This window comes from Uloborus diversus, chromosome 3 (assembly GCF_026930045.1).
Source record: "Uloborus diversus isolate 005 chromosome 3, Udiv.v.3.1, whole genome shotgun sequence".
NCBI classification, from domain to species: Eukaryota; Metazoa; Arthropoda; class Arachnida; order Araneae; family Uloboridae; genus Uloborus; species Uloborus diversus.
This window is the reverse complement of record NC_072733.1, coordinates 3,504,133-3,528,974: the sequence shown is the minus strand read 5'-3', so window position 1 is coordinate 3,528,974 and position 24,842 is coordinate 3,504,133. Positions and strand designations below refer to the sequence as shown.

The 24,842-nt window shown below is 32.3% G+C and overlaps 1 protein-coding gene across 4 annotated transcripts in view; it reads left to right on the top strand.

Annotated features, from left to right (window-relative positions):
• Window positions 1-24,842, top strand: part of LOC129218146 (protein PALS2-like) — a 188,473-nt gene that overhangs the window by 106,381 nt on the left and 57,250 nt on the right. For all 4 annotated transcript variants that reach the window (XM_054852361.1, XM_054852359.1, XM_054852360.1 and 1 more), the window contains one exon: window positions 22,751-22,872. In XM_054852361.1, the coding sequence (XP_054708336.1) occupies window positions 22,751-22,872 (122 nt within the window). The remainder of the gene's footprint in view (window positions 1-22,750; window positions 22,873-24,842) is intronic.

Genomic DNA, 24,842 nt, shown 5'->3' with positions numbered 1-24,842 from the left:
TTTACCACTACTGTGGGAGAAAAATTCAAATTTTGAATGGCGTTTGCGGTTTTTTACGAATACCAGCCATTTTACAGCAATAAGCAATATATTAAGGAATAAATAAACAAAAAATTAAAGCCAAATGACTTATAATTGTCAACACAATGCAAAAATATTAATAAAACGGCATATGATAATTTTAATGATGAATTTTTTCGAAAATATTTGAGTGGTACGATGACTTTTGTGGCGTGTTATTTCTCTGTCTCTTCGTTTTCTGACCCATTTCAAAAAGAAGATCCGTCAATATTTTGAAAAAAACCAATGGGTTATATTTAGAATGACATAGAAATGATGTGAAGAAATATTGGACTTCATATTCGAATTCAGTTTTGAGTTATTTTGGTTTTACTAAAAAATTTCAAAGTGTACGAACACTTTTGGGAGACACTGTATTTTAATTTTTTCCCTTTATTTCCTTATGTAACATATCCTTAATTTGTTGATTCAAACAATACAAAACTGCAATATTTTTGAATTAATCTGATTAAATATGCGATTCATCAGAATGATGGACCTATTAATATTTTAATACTTTTTAATTTGCCGATTTTATTTCAGGTTTAATTATTAAATTTTGCTTCTAATTTTTGATTTGAAGCTTCTTTCTTTTTAATTATGGTATTAATATATTTTTTCGAAAAAGCTGACCCTGAACTATTTTAAAGAAAATGATTTTAATCCATGCTTCATTTGTATTAATTTTATTTTTTTGTGCTGGCACTGAATGCTGCCTATTTGAACAAAAGTTTACATAAAGTAGGTGTATGCCTAACAAAGCAATAAATTTTTTATAAGTAGTACCTTTTTTTTCTTATCCCCTGCTCTCTGTTTTACATTGTTGTTAGTTGTAAGGCCATAGCCTAAGGGGATCAGTAGTTCATGAGTTAATGGATGCATTTTACACTAAGGCATAATTTCTAACAATGGAACTATATTCATGAGTTATTTTCATTCATTCCCAACTTGAGTTCCATCAATTATATAAGAATTCATGTAAAACTGACTGAAAGAGCTGAGCTATGCAAATTGGCGTACTTAAAAATGAAATTACAGTGACCCCAAATTCCACATTGTGAAATTCAGCATTTTTTGAGGTTATAACTATTTTAAAACTTTTATTAGAATCGTTATTATTTATGTTAAAAAGAAAAAAAAAACAGCTTGTTGAAATTCAAGAAGTTCAAAGAAAATTTTCATACTTGAGAGAAATGTTTTTCTTTTTATGAATGATTGAAGAAAATGCTTTCAATTTCGGGATTATACTTTTTGCTAGTTCTTGCGTTTAAACTATTAATATCATTAAAATTGGTCTTTTAATTTCCTATAGCCTTTTTACAAGGGCTGATCAATAAGTAATAAGACTAAAGTCTTTGAAACAACAAACTCAAACTTCTTATTACAGTGGACACATATTATATTTCTTCTTACTATTTTTTTTCTAAAAAAAAATGTTTTTTTTTTTTAAACAAAATTACTTACATGCTTTTGGTTAGGAATTTTTAAAAGTATTTTCTTAAATATATATATTAGTATTTAAAAAAGGAAACTTACAATTTAAAATTCATAAAACTTTCATTTAAAGAAACATTTTAGAGGAAATGGAACTGAGCTCTGGGATAAGGCATATAACTAAGGATGTTGCTTAAAAAAATAATAAAATTAAAATAACCAAGCTTTATGTACTAACAGCTGTAAAACTTTACAAGTAGGAGAACATGGGGCAAAGTGAAATGGTGAAATATTTACTCTTCTTTTAGCTCCACCTATCTGGTATTATTTTAACTATATAGTACCATATGTAGGCTATTCCAGTCAGGAAAAAAAATACCGGCAAAGATTAAAGCATTTGGTACTTCAGGCAATTTAAAAAAATTGGTACTCATACTGTAATATTTTGTAGAAAGTCAAAAATTATTTTTGTTACTATAAAATTATAAATTTCTCATTATTATTAATTGAAACCTCCTAATATTCAATGCAGCAAAAATTTAGTTAATATTGAGCTTATTTGTATTTTAAATAAATTGTGCAATTAGTCAAGTACATACAGGGCAAAGTGAAATAGTTTGTTTCATTTACTCTAGAGACGTACCGAGTACTCGGTAACTACTTGGTACTCGGCCTACTCGCCGAGTACTCGGTACTCGGCCAAATTCTGATCAGATACTCGGCCAATACCGAGTAGTTGCAAAAAATTGAATATTGTCCAAGACAGATACTAAAATTTATAAAAAAAGAGCAAGCATTATATTCTGCAATCATTTACAATTAAAATTTATAAGTCAAATTTAAATTTTAAGAATAATGAAGTTTGTAATGCTTCAATGGAATAAATCTTTATTTTAATGTCTCCAAAGTTAGTGAAACTTATTTATTAAAAATTATGCAAAAAAGTTAAGTATAGAAAATATGGAATTTTTATATTAAAAATGGATTTTTGCTACAAACAAAAATTAGCTATAAAAAATATAAAAATACCTTTGCTTTAAAAATAAAAGGAAATAAAACAACGTTAAAAGCACAGTGCAGGAACACTGCAGACACGTGTTTTGGCGTCACAAGGAATTCCTTTTTCAATGCACAAAATGGGAGCTCCTGGATTTAAAGGCATCCGACAAAAGTCGGATTTTTTTTGTCGAATGTCTTTACATTCTTTAGCTCACATGTTATGCATTGAAAAAGATGTTCCTTGTAACGGGGGGGGGGGGGGGGGGGCAGAAACATGTGGTCTGCAGTGTTCTTGCATATTTGTTTTATCTGCTTTTAAAAATTATTTATGTTTGGCAGACTAGAACTATAATTGATTGGTATACAGTGAAACCCCTCCTAACGGACACCCCGTTTGTGCGGACATTTTTTAATTCCCCAGTTCCAACGCAAATAACATTATTTAACCCCTGTCCTGCTGACACCTCTCTATTGCGGACAAAAAATTTGTCCTGTTAGTGTCCGCATTAGAGGGATTTTACTGTACTTTGTTTTAATTCCAACTTGATTAATCATACCTTTTATTTATTTATTTTTAATTTTAAAAATATTTTTTTTGTAAAAATTTTTGACACAAACAAAATTGTTTATATAATGCGTAATTAAAGTTCAGTAGAAATTTAGTTTTAAAAACTATTATATAGACAAGGAGGTCTATACTACTATTCCAATAAGTTCAAAATTCCTCACATGTGTTTCGGTGGTTCTTCTTAAAACATAATTGGTACTTGGTAACTCGGCCGAGTAGTGAAAGGCCGAGTACTCGGTACTCGGCCAAAGTGCTACTCGGTATGTCTCTAATTTACTCACTCAGTAACTTAATCTAAATCACTTACATTTCCTTTTATTAATTAATTAACTTATATTCCTTCATTTATTAATTCACATATTTATCCATTCATTCACTTATTTTCTTATTCATTCTTTCTTTTACTCTCTCATTTTTTTCTTCATATATCAATTGATTTATTCATTTAATTTTTTGTTTTTTGTCTCATTATCTTAAGTTATTCATTCAACCTTTTATTTACTGATTCTTGTGATCAAAAATATGTTTTATAATAAAAGAGAAAATATTTCATTAGAAAAATATCTTATTTTTCACTTTGCCCCCATGGAAAAAAAAGTGAAAATTTTCCACTTTTTTTTCAAGACTCAAATTCACTGCGAAAAATAAAAAATACTGTTTCAACGCAAGTTTTGTTATAAAATACAGCGTTCTTTCTTTATGTATTGTAATTTTTGAAACAAATTTCTGATTTGTTCATTTTGAAAAAACTCAGTCATTTTAATCATTTCAATTTGCCCCACATTCCCCTACATGTGTTTTGATTCCATGCTTATGAATGATGCTTCATTTATTCATCATAAACAATTTTCTCATTAAAAAAATAATAAAATTAAAATAACAAAGCTTTATGCACCAACAACTCTAAATTATAAGTTTTACTTATAATTTGTGAAGTTTCTGGAGTCGACAGTATCTAATATTGCTTATACATCAGTATTGTACATATCTTTTGATTTCATGCTTATGAGTGACATTTCTTCGGAATTTTTTCAAAAAAAAAAAAAAAAAATCAAATTTAATTTTCAATAACTGGCTTAAGAAGTTAAAAGTGGCGGATTGGTTGAAAAAATCGGCCCTGGCATTTGGAGATGTAGCGGCCCCATAGCTGTTATAGATATAAATTTTATCTAACGATTGGAGGAAATAGGAGCACTTAAATAGGAGGAAATTATTCTTAACAACTAAATATGTTTTATTTAAACTACATTTAACAGATAGGAGCACTTCTACACTTTAATGGTGAACAAATTGATACAGTATTAGCTAAACCTTATTTTTGGGGAAAATTGCAATTGTAATTATTCATTTTTAAGCATTTTTATAATGCCCGAAACTTGATTGAATATTTTCATAATCATAACACTGTTTGGCTAGTATGTCATTTTCTGTAATAATAACAAGTAACTTAATTGCCCTGTTATTTGAAACTGATCTAGCGATGTTCACGGGAGAAAGACTAGGGCCGTCTTAGAATGTGATGGGTCCCTCGACACAAACATACATTACTGGGCCATGTCATAAAAATTCCCTTTTTTATACTGTCATACTCTGACGACCCCCCAGGCTCGATGCGAAGTCAAAAACCTGTTAGGAGGGGTCAGGTACGAGTTTGGCAGCCCCTTAATTTTTTTTCAAACGCATGTCTCAAATACAAATACAAAAGCGACGACCAGCAACAGGCTCTGGGCCCAGCTAGACTGGTCCTAGTCAATTTACAATCGCCAGTGAAGATCAATGGCCCTCTTAAAACTATCTACTCCCTTGCTCATTACCACCTCTCCCGGTAAACTGTTCCAAGGTTCCACTACCCTGCTAAAATAATAATTTTTCCTAATATCCATGTTAGTCTGAGATTTAAATAGCTTAAAACAATGACCCCTTGTCCTGTTTTCAGTGCTAAACTTTAGCCCCGTAACATCTTTCGTTTTAATAAATTTAAACAACTGAATCATGTCCCCTCGGTCTCTTCTTTGCTTAAGACTGTACATTTTTAACCTTCTAAGCCTGGAATCATAGTCTAAGTGAGAAAGTCCATTTATTAGCCTTGTAGCTCGCCTTTGAACCCTTTCCAATACATTAATGTCTTTCTTAAGATAAGGAGACCAAAACTGAACAGCATACTCCAAATGAGGTCTTACTAAACTTCTATATAAGGGCAGAAGAACTTCTTTAGATTTGTTTGAAATAGATCTATTGATAAACCCAAGCATCTTATTGGCCTTGTTACTAGCAATGCTGCACTGTTGGCTAAACTTTAAATCCTGACTTATTAAGACCCCCAGATAAGTAACTTTGTCTGCCTAACTAATGACTGAACCTTGCAAATAATAATTTGTACACTTATTTCCATGCCCTAAATGTAGCACTGGACATTTCCCAACATTAACAGCCATACCCCATGTATCAGCCCACTCCGTAATATGATCTAGATCCTCTTGCAGCTGTTTTGCTTGTTCTTCATTATCTACAGTCCCCATAACTTTGACATCATCAGCAAAACAATTCATGTTCCCAGAAATATTTTTGTGAATATCGTTCATAAAAACAATGAACAAAACAGGCCCTAACACTGATCCTTGAGGAACCCCGCTTAAAACCTCACTCCAATTAGAGTAATTTCCCCTTACAATTACCCTTTGTTTCCTTCCGGTCAGCCAGTTTTTTACCCAAATGAAAGTTTTCCCTCCTATTCCTATATCAGCTAATTTGCTAAGTAGAGCAACATGGGGTACCTTATCGAAAGCTTTTTGAAAATCAATGTAAACAACATCTACAGGCTTCTTATTGTCCAAAGCCATGGTAACTTTGTCATAGAAATGTAATAAATTAGTTGCACAAGATTTGCCTTTCCTGAAACCGTACTGAAAACTAGTCAATAGATTATTAGTCTCTAGAAAATTTACTATCTTAATTTTTATCAATGTTTCAAAAATTTTGCAAACCACCGAAGTTAGACTCACAGGTCTATAATTTCCCACACTCCCTTTAGACCCTTTCTTGAAGAGCGGTGTAATGTTAGCCAGCTTCCAGTCCTCTGGCACTGTCCCCGAGTTATAAGAAGCATTGAAAATATTTACGATTACATCTGCTAATTCCTCCGCACATTCAACTAAAATTTTTGGATAAATATTATCAAGTCCCGGAGCCTTAGTCTCTTTTATTTTTTTCAAATGAAGTAAAACGTCATCCCTGGAAAATACGAAGTCCTCTAGCTGTACTATAGCTTGTGTCTTGTTGGTGTCGACTGTTGAGATACAGTTATCGTTAAAAACACTCGAAAAAAAGTTATTAAGAACATTAGCAATATCACTATCGTCCTGAATTAAAATTCCGTGCTCATCAACCAGTGGCCCAATATGACTATTTCGAACTTTCCCCGAATTAGCGTATGCAAAAAACCTCTTGGGATTCCTGTTTATGTTATCTGCCAGTCTTTGCTCCAACTCTCTTTTCTGAATCCGTACCAAATACTTAAATTTACGCCTTGCCTTACAATATTGGAGCCTATCTGCACTGTGACCAGTTTCTCTAAACCTACGAAAAGCAGCTTGCTTGTAATTTAGAGCGTCTTTAGTTTCCCTGGAGAACCACATTGGCCAAATTTTAGTGTTGACACCCTTTCTCCTAAAAGGAACATGATCCCCAACCGTTTTCGCTAGCTTTTCCTTAAACTCTGCCCACTGAAGATTCACATCGCTATTGTCCAATCCAGAAGAAAAAACTGCTTTCAAACTCTGTCTAAGTGCCACAAAATCAGTATTTCTGAAATTGGGCACAAACCTAAAATTCTCTACTTTGCGCATATCAAATTTAATCCCAAACCTAATACTGTTGTGGTCACTGTCTCCAATGTGCTACCCTACACATAACCCCTGAACAGAACCTTCCATATCACAGAAAACCAGATCCAAAATCACGTCCTGTCGAGTACCCTGAGTTACAATTTGATCTAAAAAACAGTCACCAATTACTTTCAAAAATTCCTCTTCTTTGCTATTACTATGGTAAATATTATTCCAATCAATTCCCGGAAAATTAAAAAGTTCCCATTATAATGACTGACCCCTTGCTTGAAATGTCACTAATAATACTAAAGATCTGTTCATCTTGACCCTGGCTTAAGTTGGGTGGCCTATAAATGTTCCCTAAACGTAGTTTATTTCCCTTATTGCTCATCAACTCCAGCCAAATCATATCAATCTCATTAGGTTTATCCTTAATTACCAATTCATTGCAAGTTAAAGTGTCTCTGACATAAAATAAAACCCCACCACCTCTTTTACCTACTCTATCTTGTCTAAACAAATTATACCCAGCAATAAATAATAAATCATCATCACTTTTGGTAGCCCATGTCTCAGTAACTCCAATAATATCCAACCTCTCATCTATAACTGAGTCATTCCATTTCAAATCAGGCAGGCAGGTATGAAAAGTGTCATATGACCATCACCGATTTTTTTTGAAAAAAATAAGTAGTTAAAACTAAGGTACATATGAAATATCCCAAAAGGATTTTGCAAGAAAATTTTTTTTTCTTCAGTTACAGCCTATTAAAATTCTGCACAAAATCCGCCATTTTGGATAAAACCGGCAAAACACTCCATTTGAAATGGACACTATTTCAAAAGTATTTAACCTATTCGAATAATTCTTTTTTCTAAAAATAAATAAGGATCCATATATCCTCTAGACATCGTTTTTGAAAGTTTAGTTAGGTTTTCAGATAAAGAAAAAAATTCATTTTTGCCGCCAAAAAACTGCATTTTTACCAATTTTATGTTTTTTTTCTCCATGAAAAAAAAGGTTTTTTTTACTAAACGGAGATGGCAGTCTAAAGCCCTTATATGATAGTTTCATAACATATTTTATTAGAATCCTTGAGTGCATACAGCCTCGTAAATAAAATTTGAAATTTTGAAAATTTTCAAAAATTAGCGATTTTTGAAGTGATTTTACTCAAAAAATCCATTTTTTAAAAATCTAAAAATTGGCTCATTTGAACCCCATATAATGCTTGACCAGTGGATAGACACCACATCCGGTATTTTTTCCCGTAAAATGTTTTATGAATTTTTGAAAGTGACCTTATCGCCCATGGCATGCATGTAAAATAAAAATGTCTAATAATTTCAGTCACTGAAAATCTGATTATATTAATGCCTAATAGCTACAAAAACGGTGCTCTTTATCAGGAACAACTAAAATCTTACTGACTTTTAATAATATATCAGTAACAAACTGCTTTTGATGATCCAGTAAATTCGTCTTTTTGTAAGATTCTGTGTGTAGTTTATAGATAGAAGAGCCTTTGGTGATTATATTAATGACTAGCTATGATAATGATGTACTTTATCAGTAACAGTTAAAATCTTTCCTTTTTTAAAATAAATCCTTATATATTATTTCAGTAGCCTATTTTTGGTTTCTACGCCAGATTTTCCTCAATTCTTGATCGATTTCATTGATTTACGCCTTATTTTAAAGCTTATGGTGCTGGCTACTGACGAAAAATAGACCCACGGTCTAAAAATTGTTTTTTTCAGCCGAAAAACCTGTTTTAAAGAACCAGAATGAGGTTTTCGGTTAAACTTATAACTTTAATTTGCGCTATGACCGACAGAGCTGAATAGCTTGATCGGCAGAGCGTTCTCTTCGTAACCAGGAGAATGCGTGTTCGGGCCTACGTCCGGACAATCTGCAACAAAAAATTAGAAAAATATCGCGCATTACATGAACACTTAATAAAGTGAATAGCAGCCATGAAGGAATAGAATAGATGAGAAGAAAACGATCCTTGCTGATAAGAAAACTTGTGCTAAATTACTTCTGAATTGTACGTTTTTTTTTTTTTCTTTTTAAGCTTTGGCTCTGGTAAGAAAATTAAAGCATAATGTAAGCGAAAATATAAGTAACAGGTTTAAGATTTCAGACTACAATAGAATTGTTTTTTGTTCAGAAAAAAATAATAAATCGTATATTAAAATATATATTCTTTTAATGAGTTTTTGACTTTTTGTACAAATAAAAAAAATACTACCTCAACTTGAAGGGTAAAATATATATTTTTTCTTCTTTTTGCAAAAAAAACAAATAGTTTATCACATTTTTATTACATTCGAAAAGCTACGCTTAAAAAAGAGCATAGTTCAATTTATTTTGTATTTTAACCGTGCAGTTAACTGATGAATACGTGCTGCCATCTAAGTCATAACGGTTCAAGCAGCCTGCGGTAACAAATTGTAAAAATTTTCAAGAATAAAAAAATGTTTCTTCAATATCCTTATATATTATTTCTTTAGCCTGTTTTTTGTTTCTACGCGAGATCTTCCTCAATTCTCGATCGATTTCTTTGATTTACCCCTCATTTTAAAGCTTATCTTTTAGGCTACTGACGAAAAATAGACCCAAAGTCTAAAAATTATTTTTTCCGTTAAAAAAAACCTGTTTTAAAGCACCGGACTGAGGTTTTCGGATAAATTTATAAGTTTAACTTGCTCCGTGATCGGCAGAGCAGAATAGCTTGATTGGCAGAGCGTTCGACTGGTAACCAGAAGAACGAGTGTTCGAGCCCTGTCCCGGATGATCTGCATCGAAAAATTAGACAAATATCATGCATTACATGGACACTTACAAATAATAAGTAACCTAAGTGAGGGAATAAAATAAATGAGGTAGGAACGTTCCTTGCTATTAGAATAAGTTGATGTAACCTGTAGCTCAATTGATTCTTAATTACAAGGTTTTTGTTTTGTTTTTAAAGCTTTGGTTCCGGTCAGAAAAGAAAAGCATGATGTAAACGAAAATATAAGTATCAGGTTTACGATTTCAGACTACAATGGAATAATTTTTGTTCAGATAAAAATCGTATACTAAAATGTAGATCTTCTAATGACAGTTTTTGACTCTTTGGACAAAAAAAAAAAAAATACTACCCCAAATTGAAATTACGCTTTTCATTTAGTTAGCCTATGAATATTTATTAGAATACGAAGAAAACATTAAAATTACTAACAACTTGATGGGTAAAATATCCTTTTTTTTCTTCTTTCGGCAAAAAACAAATAGCCAGTCACATTTTTACTACAGTCAAAAAAGCTTCGCTTAAATAACGAGCATAGTTCAACTGATTTTGTATTTTAACCGATCGTTTAAATGATGAACACATACTGCCATCTAAGCCATAACGATTCAAGCAACCTGCGATAACAAATTGTATAAATTTTCAAAAACAAAAACACTTCTCTTCAATATCTTAATCTTATATACTACTTCTGTGGATTATTTTTCTGTCGGTATGCCAGATCCTTATATTTTATTTCTGTAACCTGTTTTTTGTTCCTACGCGAGACCTTCCTCAATTCTTGATCGATTTCTTTGATTTACCCCTCATTTTAAAGCTTATCGAACTGGCTAATGACAAAAATCAGACCTACGGTCGAAAAATCAATTTTTTCGGAAACGCCCCTTGCTCTTGCATAACCTTGATGTGGCCTGTAGTTCTTATGCAGATTTTCTTTTCTTTTTTTATTCAAAATTCTAATAAAATTTCCAATTTTTTGCACCGCTTTCGGCAAAAAAAAAAAAAAAAAAAATCATAATTAAACCTTTTTTTTTTCAAATAAAGCTTAAAAGCACTGGGCTTAGTTGTTCGGTTTCATTGATAAGTTTTTTTTTTGGTAGAGCGTTCGGCTATAAATTAGCTGAACTTCGGGTCCGCCATAGCTAATTTAGATTAGTATTACGCATTACAGATTAAAATTATTATTATATGTAGAGTGCAGCTCTGGTTAGTTGAGCAGTCACCTTGACTATATTGACCTGTTTTAGGGGAGTTTAGTGAAAAATAGACGTGTTATTGGCTCGGATTTTAGTTAGAATATTTTTGAAAACTACTAAGAAAGTTTCTCAACTCAATTTAGCACCAATTATCGCTCCCTATTTACCGAAACAGAGGTAAACATTGTCAGATTCGGAGCTCAACTTTTCAGAGCCTCACAAAACTCATTACACACTTAAGGCAATAACATAAACGCGACGGGAATGCTCCTTGGCATTTCAACTCTTTTATGCAGGCGACAGTTATTATTCAGATGAATTGACTATTAATCAAATGGTATTCTTTTTTTTTTTTTTTAAAGCTTTAACTCCGTTCAGATTACTGAATATAATGTAAGCATAAAAAAATATTAGATTAAAAAATTCAGACCTCAAGGGAATCCTTTTTGCGCAGAAAAACTCTTCATTGTAAGCTGAAATGTAGTTTTTGCTCTTAGCAGTGTTCGACCTTTTGTATAAATAAAACACTACTATACCAAATTGAAATTACAAGTCTCACCCAGTAAACCTTTAACTATTTATTCGAATACGATGAAAGAACATTAAATTTGTTATCAACTTCAAAAATAAGAAATCCTTTTCTTATCCTCTGCTTTCGGCGGGACAAAAATTGCAATTTTTGTACGTTCGAAAAATTACACATAAAAAACGCATTCAGTTAAACTGGTTTCGGTTTTATATTTTAAGTGTTCGATTACAAGAAAAACATTTGCTGGCCTTCAAGCCGTAGCGGTTAAAGCAGCCTGCTATGGGAAATTGTATTAATTTTCAAAAATAAAAACATTTATTTTCAGTCTAATATATTATTTCTCTAGAATGTTTGTTTCAATCGCTACGCGAGATCTTCCTCATTCCTTAATAAAATTCCATGTTTTATAAATAATTTTAAAGCGCATCAGCTGGCTAATGACAAAACATAGACGCACGGTCTTTTTTTTTTTGTTTGTTTTGTCAAAAAGCTTTTTGGCTGTTTTTTATTACACATTGCTTCAATGAATAGCACTCGAAAACGAAAACGAAATTGCTCGGTTGGTTGGAGTGTCATGCTGACAATCAGAATGGCGCCAGTTCGAACCCGTGCCAGTACATATATCTTTTATGCCTCTTTTTTTCCGTTACAGGCTCACATAGGCAGGATTGTATTTGCCACAACCCGTTTTTTCACATGCACTGCTACTGATTTTCACGAGTCATTCAGTCACACTTTTAATGATATTTATGTTTGTATTGAAAATACGTACAACCAAAAAGTGAGCGATCATTACATCATCACATCGTTGTATTTAACGAGGTTTTGTCGCTGGTGTCTTTAAATTACATTCCTTCTTTTGTGCCTTTATTTTTTTCCGTTTACTTAAATCCGTGTACTTTTTTCAATTCTTCTTCATAATGTTCTTCTTTAAAATTTTTAAAGAGAGAAATGCCGCATGAAACGATTCGAAGCAGAGTGCGGAGTTCCGCACGGGTCGTCTAGTACTAGTTTATTTCGTCTCCAAAGCTATGCAATCACCGTTACTTTCATATGCAGCAACAAATCATATTTTTTCTCTTTCAATAGTCATTCTCTTCAACTCAGTTACACGACAGGGGAAATCATCAAAGCGAAGAACAATACAATGCATTTAAAACGATTAATTTTAATTTCGTGCTTTGGTTGTCATTGGCGAATGTTGCCACATAATTTTTGGATCCTACCTCGTATGATTACTTTTATACGTAAGAATATTTATACTAAATTCAAACCGTAAAACTCACTTGTAGTTTAAGAATTTAAAAAGCCCACCTGTTTTATGAGAGAAGTAATCAATTGAACATGGTTGTAAGTTGAGGTAACCAAACAGATCACTAAAGGTGACTATTATAGCCAGGGATCCAATTTCTAACAAAAGAAGTGCAGGATCCCTATAGTCTTCAGAACTTGTTTTAATGCTTAAGTGGCCTGAATTCGGTCAAAAATTCGAGTAAAACAAATAAGGAAGTATGGGAGCTCAGCTCCCATAACAATTAGGCGCTGATCAACAGAAAAATATATTTATATAACGAAATACAAAAAGGCGAATTGACTGGGTCATCAGATATTTTGAAAAAAAAAAAAAACTGCTGGGTTTTATTCAGAATGGCATACGAATGATGTGAAAAAAAATTGACTTCATATTCGAATTTAGTTTTGCGTTATTTTGGTTTTACTACAAAATTTTAAGGTGTACGAACACTTTTGGGAGCCACTGAATTAGTCATTAATATAATCACCAAAGGCTCTTCTATCTAAAGGCTACACGCAGAGTCTTACAAAAAGACAAATTGACTGGGTCATCAAAAGCGGCTTGATATTGCTATATTATTAAAAGTCAGTAAAATTTTATTTGTTGCTGATAAAGTGCACCATCATTGTAGCTGTTAGGCATTAATCCATTAATATGATCAGATTTTCAGTGACTGAAATTATTAGAAATTTTTATTTTACATGCATGCCATGGGCGATAAGGTCACTTTCAAAAAATCATAAAACATTTTATGGGAAAAAATACTGGATGCGGTGTCTATCCACTTGTCAAGCATTATATGGGGTTCAAATGAGCCAATTTTTAGATTTTTAAAAAATGGGTTTTTTGAGTAAAATCACTTCAAAAATCGCTAATTTTTGAAAAATTTCAAAATTTCAAATTTTATTTCCGAGGCTGTATGCATCCAAGGATTATAATAAAATATGTTATGAAACTATCATATAAGGGCTTTAGACTGCCATCTCCGTTTAGTAAAAAAAACTTTTTTTCATGGAGAAAAAAAATCATGAAATCGGTAAAAATGCAGTTTTTTCGCGGCAAAAATGAATTTTTTTCTTTATCAAAAAATCTAACTAAACTTTCAAAAATGATGTCTAGAGGACACATAGGTCCTTATTTATTTTTAGAAAAAAGAATTATTCGAATAAGTTAAATACTTTTGAAATAGTGTCCATTTCAAATGGAGGGTTTTGCCGGTTTTTTCCAAAATGGCGGATTTTGTGCAGAATTTTAATAGGCTGTAACTGAAGAAAAATTTTTTTTCTTGCAAAATCCTTTTGGGATATTTCATATGACCCTTAGTTATAACTACTGTAATTTTTTCAAAAAAATCGGTGATGGTCATGTGACAGACCCTGCCTGATCTGAAATGGAATGGCTCAACTATGCTTTTCAATTATTCCATCTTGTTCCTAATACTACGAGCATTTGTATAAAAAACCTTAAGTAAGCCCATCTTACTTTTATTTAATGCTGCACGATTATTTGAATCCCAACTGTTAAAATCTTTTCTCTTATTAGCCACCCTATTTCCGTTTCTACTAAAATCCCGATAGTTAGTACCCTTTCGAATTCTGCTCCTAAAACCATGCCCCCCATTCCAACTTAGTTTTTTGATTCCGAAGCCTCTAAAACCAAACCACTAACCATTTTGACCCCTGTAGAGCTCAGATGCAGGCCATCCCTAGCAATCCAATCACGTTTACATTTACTCCACACATCAATAAACCTGATACTACGCTTAACGCAAATTTCCTTGAGTATCAGGTTCATACACCTAGCCCGTTGGTTTAACCAACTCTTATGCACTCCATACCTGGGAAGCAAACCAACCACTTGGACATTTGCCGAACAGTTGGTTGCTTTGTCCAACAGGGAATCCCATTCCTTTGTAAACTCATTGTTGTTACTACGGCCTACATCGTTAGTTCCCACCCACAAAGTAATTTCATCCTCTTTATTACAAAGTCTTACCTCTTGCTATTACCTTAACTCTTACCTCTCAATACAAAGAGAGATAGAGTGGACTTAGCTTTCTGGCTTCTGGGAGTCATATAAAGTGATATTTTCGAAAATATCGAAAATATCCGATATTTTGATATATATCGGATATTTTGATACATATCTGATATTTTCAATAAGCACAAACTAAAGTCTTCAAAATAGTAAATGCAACCTCAAATAACTCGTTATTTTCTTATGTCATTATTACAATATGTAGACTTAAAATTAAGGTTTCCTTTATTACCCATATATATAACAATTCATTTTACATTTTTATCAATTTTAATGTAGTTAATTTAGCATTAGCTGTTTTATTCGTTTTCCTTCTGTTAGCTACTTGTACACAGTTGTATAATTCAGAAATTAAAAATATACATGAGTTGGTGCACAGTCATAAGACATTTTCTGTTTTCCTGACCAATGTCAGGAAAATTTAACATTTAATTAGGCACTTTTAATATGAATTCAAGTTATTACACCGTTAACAATTATATGAACATAAAATAAAAAGGAATATTATATTACTTAGTTACATTAATGATGCATTAATACAACATAAAAATGTAGTACATAACTCTGGTTATTTTTAATAATACATTGACAAAATTACTATGAATAATTTTTAGTTTTATATTGATAATATCTTAGTTGAGAAGATAAAAATTGAAAATATCAAAATATCATGATATTTTCAAAATAAATATCGGATATATATCGTGATATGTATCATGATATATATCGACTGATATGTATCGGCGAACCCTGCATTAAAGTATTAGCAATATAAACTTAACGGAAAAATTAACATTGAGTCTGAAATAGGGGGTCCAGGGGGCCTCTCCCCTGGAAAATTTTCGAAATTGAAATCTTAAAAACTCAATTTTTTGACAATATTTGGTGATGTTTGGGGAGCGTAAAGGTTCAGGGTTTCTCCTGCTACAATCTTTCAAAAGTAGAAAAAAAATAGAATTTTAAATTATCTTCAAGTAAATGGTATGAAGAGCGGTTCTGGGGGCTCTCCTCTCAATTATTTATAAAAATATTATCTCTTTAAAACGCAGTTTTAGAAGATCTTTGGTGATTTCAAGTCGAGATAGATTCCGATGAAATCCACCAGAAAATTTTCAAATTGAAGTCTTAAAAACCTTTTTTGGTAAAGACTAGGGCACCGGCAGTTACTCGAAAGTTAAGTTCCAAAAACGAAATTTTTGCCGACCTTCAGTGACGTTAAGAAAAGGAGTTTTCAGGAGGCTCACTCCGGAAAGTTTTCAAAATTGAAAAACTAAAAACAAAATTTAAAACGTTCTTCATTGATGATGCCGAGAGAGAGGAAGGGACGGGACACTTTCCCTGACGGTTTTAGACAATCTTTTGGAATGTTAAAAAAAATGGGAGAAGTTCGAGTACTTTCCTCCAGCTAATTTTCGAAACTGGAATTCTATGTTATGGTGGGAGTTTATTCGGCTGTTCTCTTATGAAGTTATTCAAAATTGAAGCCCAAAAATTGAAATTTTAGACAATCTTCGACGTTATTATGATGGGGTGGGGTGAGGTTCTGGGGACCACCGGAATTCTTTCGACATTGGTTTTCTTTTTAAACTAAAGGGCCCGAAACCGTGAGTTTATGCAGCGCACAGAATACTTTATGTTTCGTCAAAAAATGTTTGAAACTCACATTTTGACGGCCTTTGGCCTTTGATAATCTTAACAATGTAGAGTCTTTCATGCTCCTCAATGGTATTTTAAGATTGCATTTTTTAAAACAATTTTACGGAAAAAAAAATATTTTGTCACTTTTATTCCAATGGTTATAAACAGGGTCGCCGAGAGCAAAATCGGATCCATGAAAAAAATGACAAAGGTCATTTTTTTCACAAGCCTCCTTCTACACCTTTCACCATTAGGATATTTTACCAACTGCACGTGCTCAATTCCTGGCCTGGCCCCTATTCTCCAACAAGGCTGACATAACCTCCCGTCGACCCTTGTTGTAAGTTGCATTTTATAGCAATTGTGAATTATCATTTATAAATAAAAGCGTCAAAGAGACGAAAAGTATTTTAACTTTTTACGACCGCTAAGGTATCCCTTTTTTTAAAAATTCATTTAATTTTTATTACACCACAAAAAATATATTGGCAGCCCCAGGGCCCGACTAACTAAAAGTGAGGCCCTAGGTCCACATCAATTTGGAGGCCCTTGAAGACTATGCACTGTTTGAATTACATTTTTAACACTAGAAAGACGGAAGCGGTCATTTTGACCGCAAGCGATTTTCAAATGCTCATATTTGCTTCGTTTAATTTTCAAACTCTTTTTCCTTTGTTGACTTGTCCTAACTATTTATTAAGATCTTACAACAGTAATTTTTTCCCTTTAGGATTATTATTATAGTCGCTATAAATGTTTATACCTAGAAAGACTGACTACGGTCATTTTGACCGCTAAGTGAACCTTTCTTTATGCATCCGTTTTCTTCTTTTTTCTCTTATCAGCTGTGTGTACTATGGACTATTGTTAGTTGTCAGGGTGAGTAATGTTCTTTTGAGTTTGAGTAGTATCTGCTGGGTCAGGTTTAAATCTTTGAACTGTTAGGAAAATGTGAAACACCTGCTGGTTTCATGGTTTCAGTTTTCTGCTATCTACACACTGCAAAGGGGGCAAAGTTGCGAAAGGTAAATTTGAAAAGCATGTGACTGTACACATGAAATTACTTTGGGTCTATAAAGAAGTAAATATAAACAGGTGAATTCCAAAAATGTTTGCTGGAATACTTTTGTGCACCAAAACATGTGCTTTGCTTGAAGCATCGACGTTTATTTTCTTCGGTGATAATAAAGTGCTCAGTCACATAATTATCTTCATGATGTCAAGAAGAACCGTTGACAAGCAAAACTTATAGGAACATTAACTCCTGAAACTATTGCAGATTTATATTTAAAACAGATTATGGGTTCGAATGAACAGTCTGACTTATCTGAAGAGAAATATATTCCTTGCGATGAGAATAGTTTGCTTTCATGAGGTTATTGCGAATATTTTTCGGAGCCTAGATTTGCAGAAAAGGATTGTTCTTCCGAGTTAGAATCAGAAGAAACCTCGCTAATAAAAACTGATGCTCAAAATATAAAAAGTAGTGAAAGAAAAAGGGAAAAGGGTCCGACGCCGAAAAAAAGGGGGAAATTTCAAAAACAGAACTCCTATTTCTCCCCTCCACTGATCAATTTTGCTGCATATAAATAAGTATCTACCTCAGAAAAAAGATTCAAATAGTGTGAAATTAAATTATACGGAAATAAAACTATGAGCATTTGTTCTAATTGCCAAAAAAAAAAAAAAAAACTGTTAATGGCTAATATACATGTGACGCGATAACATATTAAGTATTGCGAAGTACTGTAAAAGATAGTAATGCACGGTAGCTTGCGATATTAAGATATTTATAAATCAACACATGCATGGTTGATTATAGAACTTGTTAGTTATTACATGCTAAGGAAATTTCCTCTTTTTTGTACAAATTTGCTCTTTCTCAATGCCAATTGTGTAAAGCATGTGTATTTCACTTGATCGAACATAAAATTAAAAAAAAGCTATCTGAGACTCATTTGCAGACTATATTACGATTAAATTGCTAAATTAAACTCTGATATGATGATACAACTTTTTTCTATGGTTAAAAATCCCGAAAGGAGGAAATTTCCAATCTTTTAAGTACGGCGGTCAAAGTGACCGCTGCTCGTCTTTCTAGGTATACGTAAAACGCCGTCTTTCTAGTGTTAAAGTACGAATACGTTTTTGGAAGCCTCTTTGTCTAATCACACAACTATGTATAAATCACTTATGTGCTTTTACGAATCCCCTTTGGGCCCCCTCATAATCGTGACCAAGTAAATTCATTACTCAGAATGATTAAAAATTCCCCTTTTAAGAAGTTTTTTTCCAATTAATAAGTCATAACTTTTATTATTTTTTAAAAATACATGTATTTTTCATATCGTTGCAATGCTATGCATAATTATTTAAAAAATGTGGACCCCAGGCCTAGGCCTAATCAGCCTGTGTATTAATAAGGCCCTGGGCAGCCCCATTTCAGAAATTCCCCCTCCCCTACCGCACGTGGTGACGGCCCTGCCTCCCTCCGCCTGCAAGCTTCATTCCATGCGGCTGTGTTTTGCGAATTTGCGTTATTTTAAACAAATGCGCGCAAAATTTACATTTTGCTGTTAGTAGACAAGCCCGAAAGACTTTGCTGTTAGTTGATCGGCCCGAAGCATGACCGGCCCACAGGGCAAATGCCCGGTTGCCCGCCGGCTGTATCCGCCACTGGAAGTTAAGTTGACCTAAAAGACTGTGTAGAAAACTATAAAGTGAGTGATATATGGTAGAATCCATGTCAATTCAACAAGGAGTGTAACATGATGGTCTCAGATTTTTTCTAATTTAACATATGTTAAAATTTATAAAAAAATTAAGAAATACATTTTTTTTTTGTTTTGCCCAAAAAAATTCCTGGGCCGAGATGCAAGCCGCCAAAGATGGCAGTCCAGTCATAATTTCTCACTTGGGATTTTCGTCAAAATTTTTAAAGTACATTATTGCAGGAACGATAGAACATATTTTATTGCCGTTTGTTTTATTTAAAACGATTTTTTTTGTTTAAAAACATATGCAGAATTTTGAAATATGTGCTTTATTTTTTTTCCCAGTCTTTTTTAAAAAAGTTTAAAATATTTTTTTTGATTTTTCTCAAAAATGCCAATTTTAAAAATTTTCATTTTTTTACAGTTTATTAGTATTACTGAGAACTACGTTCCCTGAAAAGGAGAGCTTCCACTTTTTTGTTTAAGAGATTTTAGAGGCATTTGAAAAAATGAGGGTTTTTAAGGAACTCTTTACGTAATGGCAGTCCGGAAAATTCAAAAAACAATTTTGCAACAAGTGACCAGAGAACACTTTTAACTCAGTCATATAGCGAAACTTTCATTTTCAATTTTCTTGCTTAAAATTTTGGTGATCATATCGGAAAATTTGAATGTTAAATTTATCAGCTTATCAACCCCTTGCACGCATAATTTTATATCCTTTAATTTTGTAATTTCTGAATAAAATTTGAGCGAATTTTTAATGAGATGGTGTGCACGAAAAGTTTTACTAATACCCATTTTCAAAAACTTTCCAAGTATGACATTGCTGTTCAGCTTAGCTTTTTTTCTAGCATGGCTTTTATCTTTCATACTTTGTAGGGATGGTTCTTTTTTTTTTTTTTTTTTTTTTTATCTGAAAGAAAAGTTCCACTTCTATAAGTTTTAGCATCTGCTTTTAAAAATTTAGTTGTAGTCAACACTGCCATCCAAGTTTTTTTTTTTTTTTTTTTTGAAGGGAGGGGGCAACTTCTTCAACTTATTTTTCCTCAGAATAATATTTTAATTTAGCTACAACTGAAGCAGTTCAATATCCTAATTTTTTTTTTTCATTGAACTCCTAGGTGCATATAATCCATATATATATAATACGCTTATACATGGCGCAAAATGAGCTTTTATTTGTTTCTTTCCGTTGGCAACAGTCAGCTTAGATACGAATCTCGATTGAGCGTTAAGGTGTCCATTGTCATTCAGCTTCGGCTATTTTGTTGTCTATGTTCTTTGCTCACTCGCTTCTAATGTTTCACTTTCACACATTTATCAGGGTTTTGATATTTTAGAATAAGTTTTTAAAGAGCACTTGAATGTAATTTATGAAGAAAAAAGCAGCAGACAAGGAAGTCTTTAGATTAAATATCTGAACACAAATTGGACGAAAATGCTGCCGATAGGCTTAGATGCACTAATACGCACTGTGAACTGCAAATAATATAAATAATCAATTACATATCCAGTTCCTACCAGACTCCATTCTACTTGGTAAAGGACCTCCCTGCCATATTTGGCAAAAATCTGACATAAAATATGAATTTGCATAATAAAACCGTTATTTAGTGAATTATAACATGTAATACATGTAAAACTATTGTTTTTTAATGATACATGCATTTTTTTAACATTGATTTTAAAAATGCAATTAATTTTTCTTTAGCAGATCCAATCCAAAATCCATATTATTTGGTAAATCAATTAGCTCATCAATGTCATTATTTCACAAGTAATTTAACCGAAAAACAAATACGAGAATTTCTTCACTTTTTCAATTCCGGTATTTGATGACGACTCTTAAACTGAAGTCAAAAAATACCAATGCGACAATTAACTGCTGAAGTAACGTAAAACCGTAAGTGTGCTCGGATTCACATTGCTATAATCATTACGGCTTCAAATCCGTTAATGCGTAAAACTCACTAGAAAACCCTGTTTTCGCGCATTCATCCAAAACATCCTTCATCTCCGTATATGTCGCTTATCTGGCAACAAGATAAAGTGGGATATTTCAGTTTCGTTTGGGGTTGCCAGCGATAGCAAGATTTATCGTTTCAATGGTGCCGTGTATTATGAAGGGAGTTAATATTTTTCCTCTTAGTTTCGGAATTAAAGTTATATTCGCTCAGAACTGAAAGAGATGAGTTGCACTTCTCTAGTGAGATAAATGTGCAACAGAAGTAATCTCATTAGGATTTTTTCGTTTTCCAATTTTTTTAAATGACAATAATTCTGTTCAGTATTTTTCTTAAACATTTTATTCAGCTCAATATCAATGGTTTATGTTTAATTTGAACTATGAATCGTGTTGTAACCTCAATTGGTAAATTTTTAATTTTTGCATTAAGATGCTTTCTTTACCAATACACATTCACTTTTAGGGGCCCACAAGAGGCCACGTCAGCTTTGTCAGAAACTTGGGCATGGTCCTTCGAAGAGCCCCACTCTGAATCGTAGTAGTATAAGTTTTGAAAACTTTATTGGGGGATGGGATCTGGAGACCAAACTGACAAAGGGCCCCACATTTACCTTCGGTGGCCTTATTAATTTTTCCCTTTTATTATAATTCAAAATTAAATATTAAATAACTTTTTGAAGAATGCAGATAATATATTGAAATTTGAAACACTCACCCATCACACAGAGCTATGAAAGATTATGTATTTTTAAATCAGTATTTTAATTTCTCCGTAATCAAGTCCTGTATTTTCTTTTCAAATGATATATCGGACGAGTACAAATCTAAATATTGTTATCGCGGTAGTAGATATATATCGATATATGCAGGTGTATCGGTATATCACCCAGCCATACTATATAGTTAAAATAATTCTTGGTTAGTGGCGCTAAAAGTGGAGTAAATACATCATCGTTTCTCTTTTTTCCACTATTTCACTTTACCTTGTTGAGTAGAATTTGGCAAGAACTGAACTATTACATTCGTGTATATTCAGCGGGACCAACATGACAGTGTATGAGTGACAGTGCATGAGTGGTGTAGGAAATGTAAAGATGGACAAGGTGACATTCCTGATGAAGGGAGCCAAGGACGAAAATCGGTCGCAAACGAAGACCTCGTTGATCGAGTTGACCAAACTGTAAGAAGCAATCGGAGGTTTACGATTACGGACCTATCCGATCAGTTTCCTGAGATTTTAAGGTCAGCCCTATACACTATCGTAACTGACAAGTTAGGCTACAAAAAACGCCGTGAAAACCCATCTCAAATCACTGGCGGCAAACTTCTATGAAGAAGGTATTAAGAAGCTTGTACCCAGGTATGAAAAATGCCTCAATTTAAATGGAGATTATGTTGAAAAGTAACTAATAATGTACCTAACTTATGATAATAAATTTATTTAATTACTCTCGCTAGTTTTATTTTTATACCACATCGGAAGTTGATAAAAAAACAGCCCTCATATGTATGTGTCTGACCTTTTAGTGCCATGAACTTATACAACTAAAAAAGATCGCACTTGTTTACTTTTCATGTTTTTTTACCAAAATAGGTTTTAGTTTTAATTTTTTGATTAAACTCAAAACAAGTTTAGTAACACATGTATTTTCCTTTATATCTAAAAAATATTTTTTAATATTTCTAGCTGCTTTCCAGCATGTGCGGGATAATATTGAAGATCTCAATGGTCGAGTTGGTGCTAGAAATACTGATATTATTTTTCTGAAGGGTTTGATGGAGTCACCTGTGGTTTGTTCTCTTGTGAAGGTAAGTAAAATTTAGGTTACATTCAAAGTTTGAAGTGGCACAATGATATATACAAAGTGACCAATGTGTTCTGATACGCTTTCAAATTTTTATCACAATAGCACAAAATAAAGCTCACAAAAACCTTTTGAATGAACTTTATTTGTCATTCATTAAGTATCTTTACAAAAATTAATTTGAAATAATTCTGCTTTTTGCTTTCTTCATAAATAAACTCTAACCTTTAAAAACTTTTTGTTTCTACTTTTTAATTTATAAATGCACTTATGATGTGCAATAAACCTCTATGTCACAGATAAACATCTTAAAATTTACAGCTAATGTGCTTTTTTTATAAATGCTATTACATGCATTATAATTTATTTTAACACTCATTTGATTTATTAACACACTTACATAAACTTCAACTGTTCTTACTTTTTTTTTTATTTTCACATTAAAATATTTTACAATCAATTGTTTATATACATAATTTATGTATGCTCTATTTTTATATTAAAATATTACTTAAATAGGAAAAATCTAAATAATTAGTTATTATTTTCAAGCTTCAAAATTTTTAACTCAAAACTTTCAGTTGATGAAGTAGACAAAATGGACGAAATGGACAAAATCACATTTTGTCCTTGACGGTTTTTTTCAGGTTTTTCCCGGGGTGGACAAAATAGGATAACCCTGTCCTTGGGAAAGTACCTGCCAATAACTTAAATCATCTTACCTTAAGATCTGAGAGGAAACAAACCCAATTTAATGAAAATAGCATAAAAAAAGCTGTCTCTGTATTCCCCATAGTGTGCAAGGACGTAGCATTTGCAAAAGAAAAAAGATGCATGCTTTTATTGAATTAAAGTGCAAACACATATTTCAAGTAAAAAAATAAATGCTACAAAACCTCTGGAGGGGGGAGGGAGGTTGGAAAGGGAAATAAAAAAATCCCACAATGAAAAGAAAAGTCAAGAAAAAGCAAGCAATTACAATTAGATCATGTGGAACTGCTGTCATTGTCATGTGGAAAATGAGGAGCAGAAACTTTTTTCGCAATGCGTGCAGCTTGTGTTGTGAGCTGAGTTTAAAAAATTGAAGAAAAAAACTATTGTGTATTTTTCAGAACCCCCTTTTTTAAGAGAGCAAAATGTTTTCATAAAACAAATTTTGATTTTAGAAAAGAGGCTTTTTTACTTTTTGTGAGATGAGTTTAGAAAAAACTCAACCCAGGAGAAAATGCACTATAAAGTTTTTTTCAAAAATTCATAAAAATTCCAAAAATTGTTCTATTTTTGAAATTTTTTCATCATATTTAATATTAAATTTCCTACTCTTCGGTCCAAAAATAAGTAAATACTTTTCTGGTGAATTGGTTCGGAGGTCTTTAGGGTAAAAAATACAAAAAAGTGCTAAAAATCACATCAAACATTAAATAACTTTTTTTCTAATTGAGATATCAAAAATCAAGCTCCAAGGCGTACACTGTCGGTAAAAATTGCCCTTTTGTATCAAATTTCATCTTTCTTGGACTTATGGTTTTCCCGGGAAGCACACCACTGACATGCACAAACATCTTATTTTATTGCATTTGTAGATGTATACTTATTGATAAAAATGAGAGAGAAAGAAAGACAAATGTTGAAAGAAGAGTAAAATAATATATATATATATATACATATATATATATATATATATATATATATATATATATATATATATATACAGGGTGATTATAACTAAAGTTCCACTTTCAAAACGCTATAAAAATAAAACCACTGGTCAGGATGACGTCAAACTTCAACGGAATATTATCAAAGAAGGGGGGAACTTGATGGCAGAAGAAAAATAAATAGTTGGAATTTTGAGCAATAGATGGCGCTGTAAGCATCGTATTTAATAGTGGTCGACTACAAATGACAAATAAATCAAAAAATATTACCTAAGGTTTGAACTATGCGTTAAAACACCGTACTACTCAGCGTGCA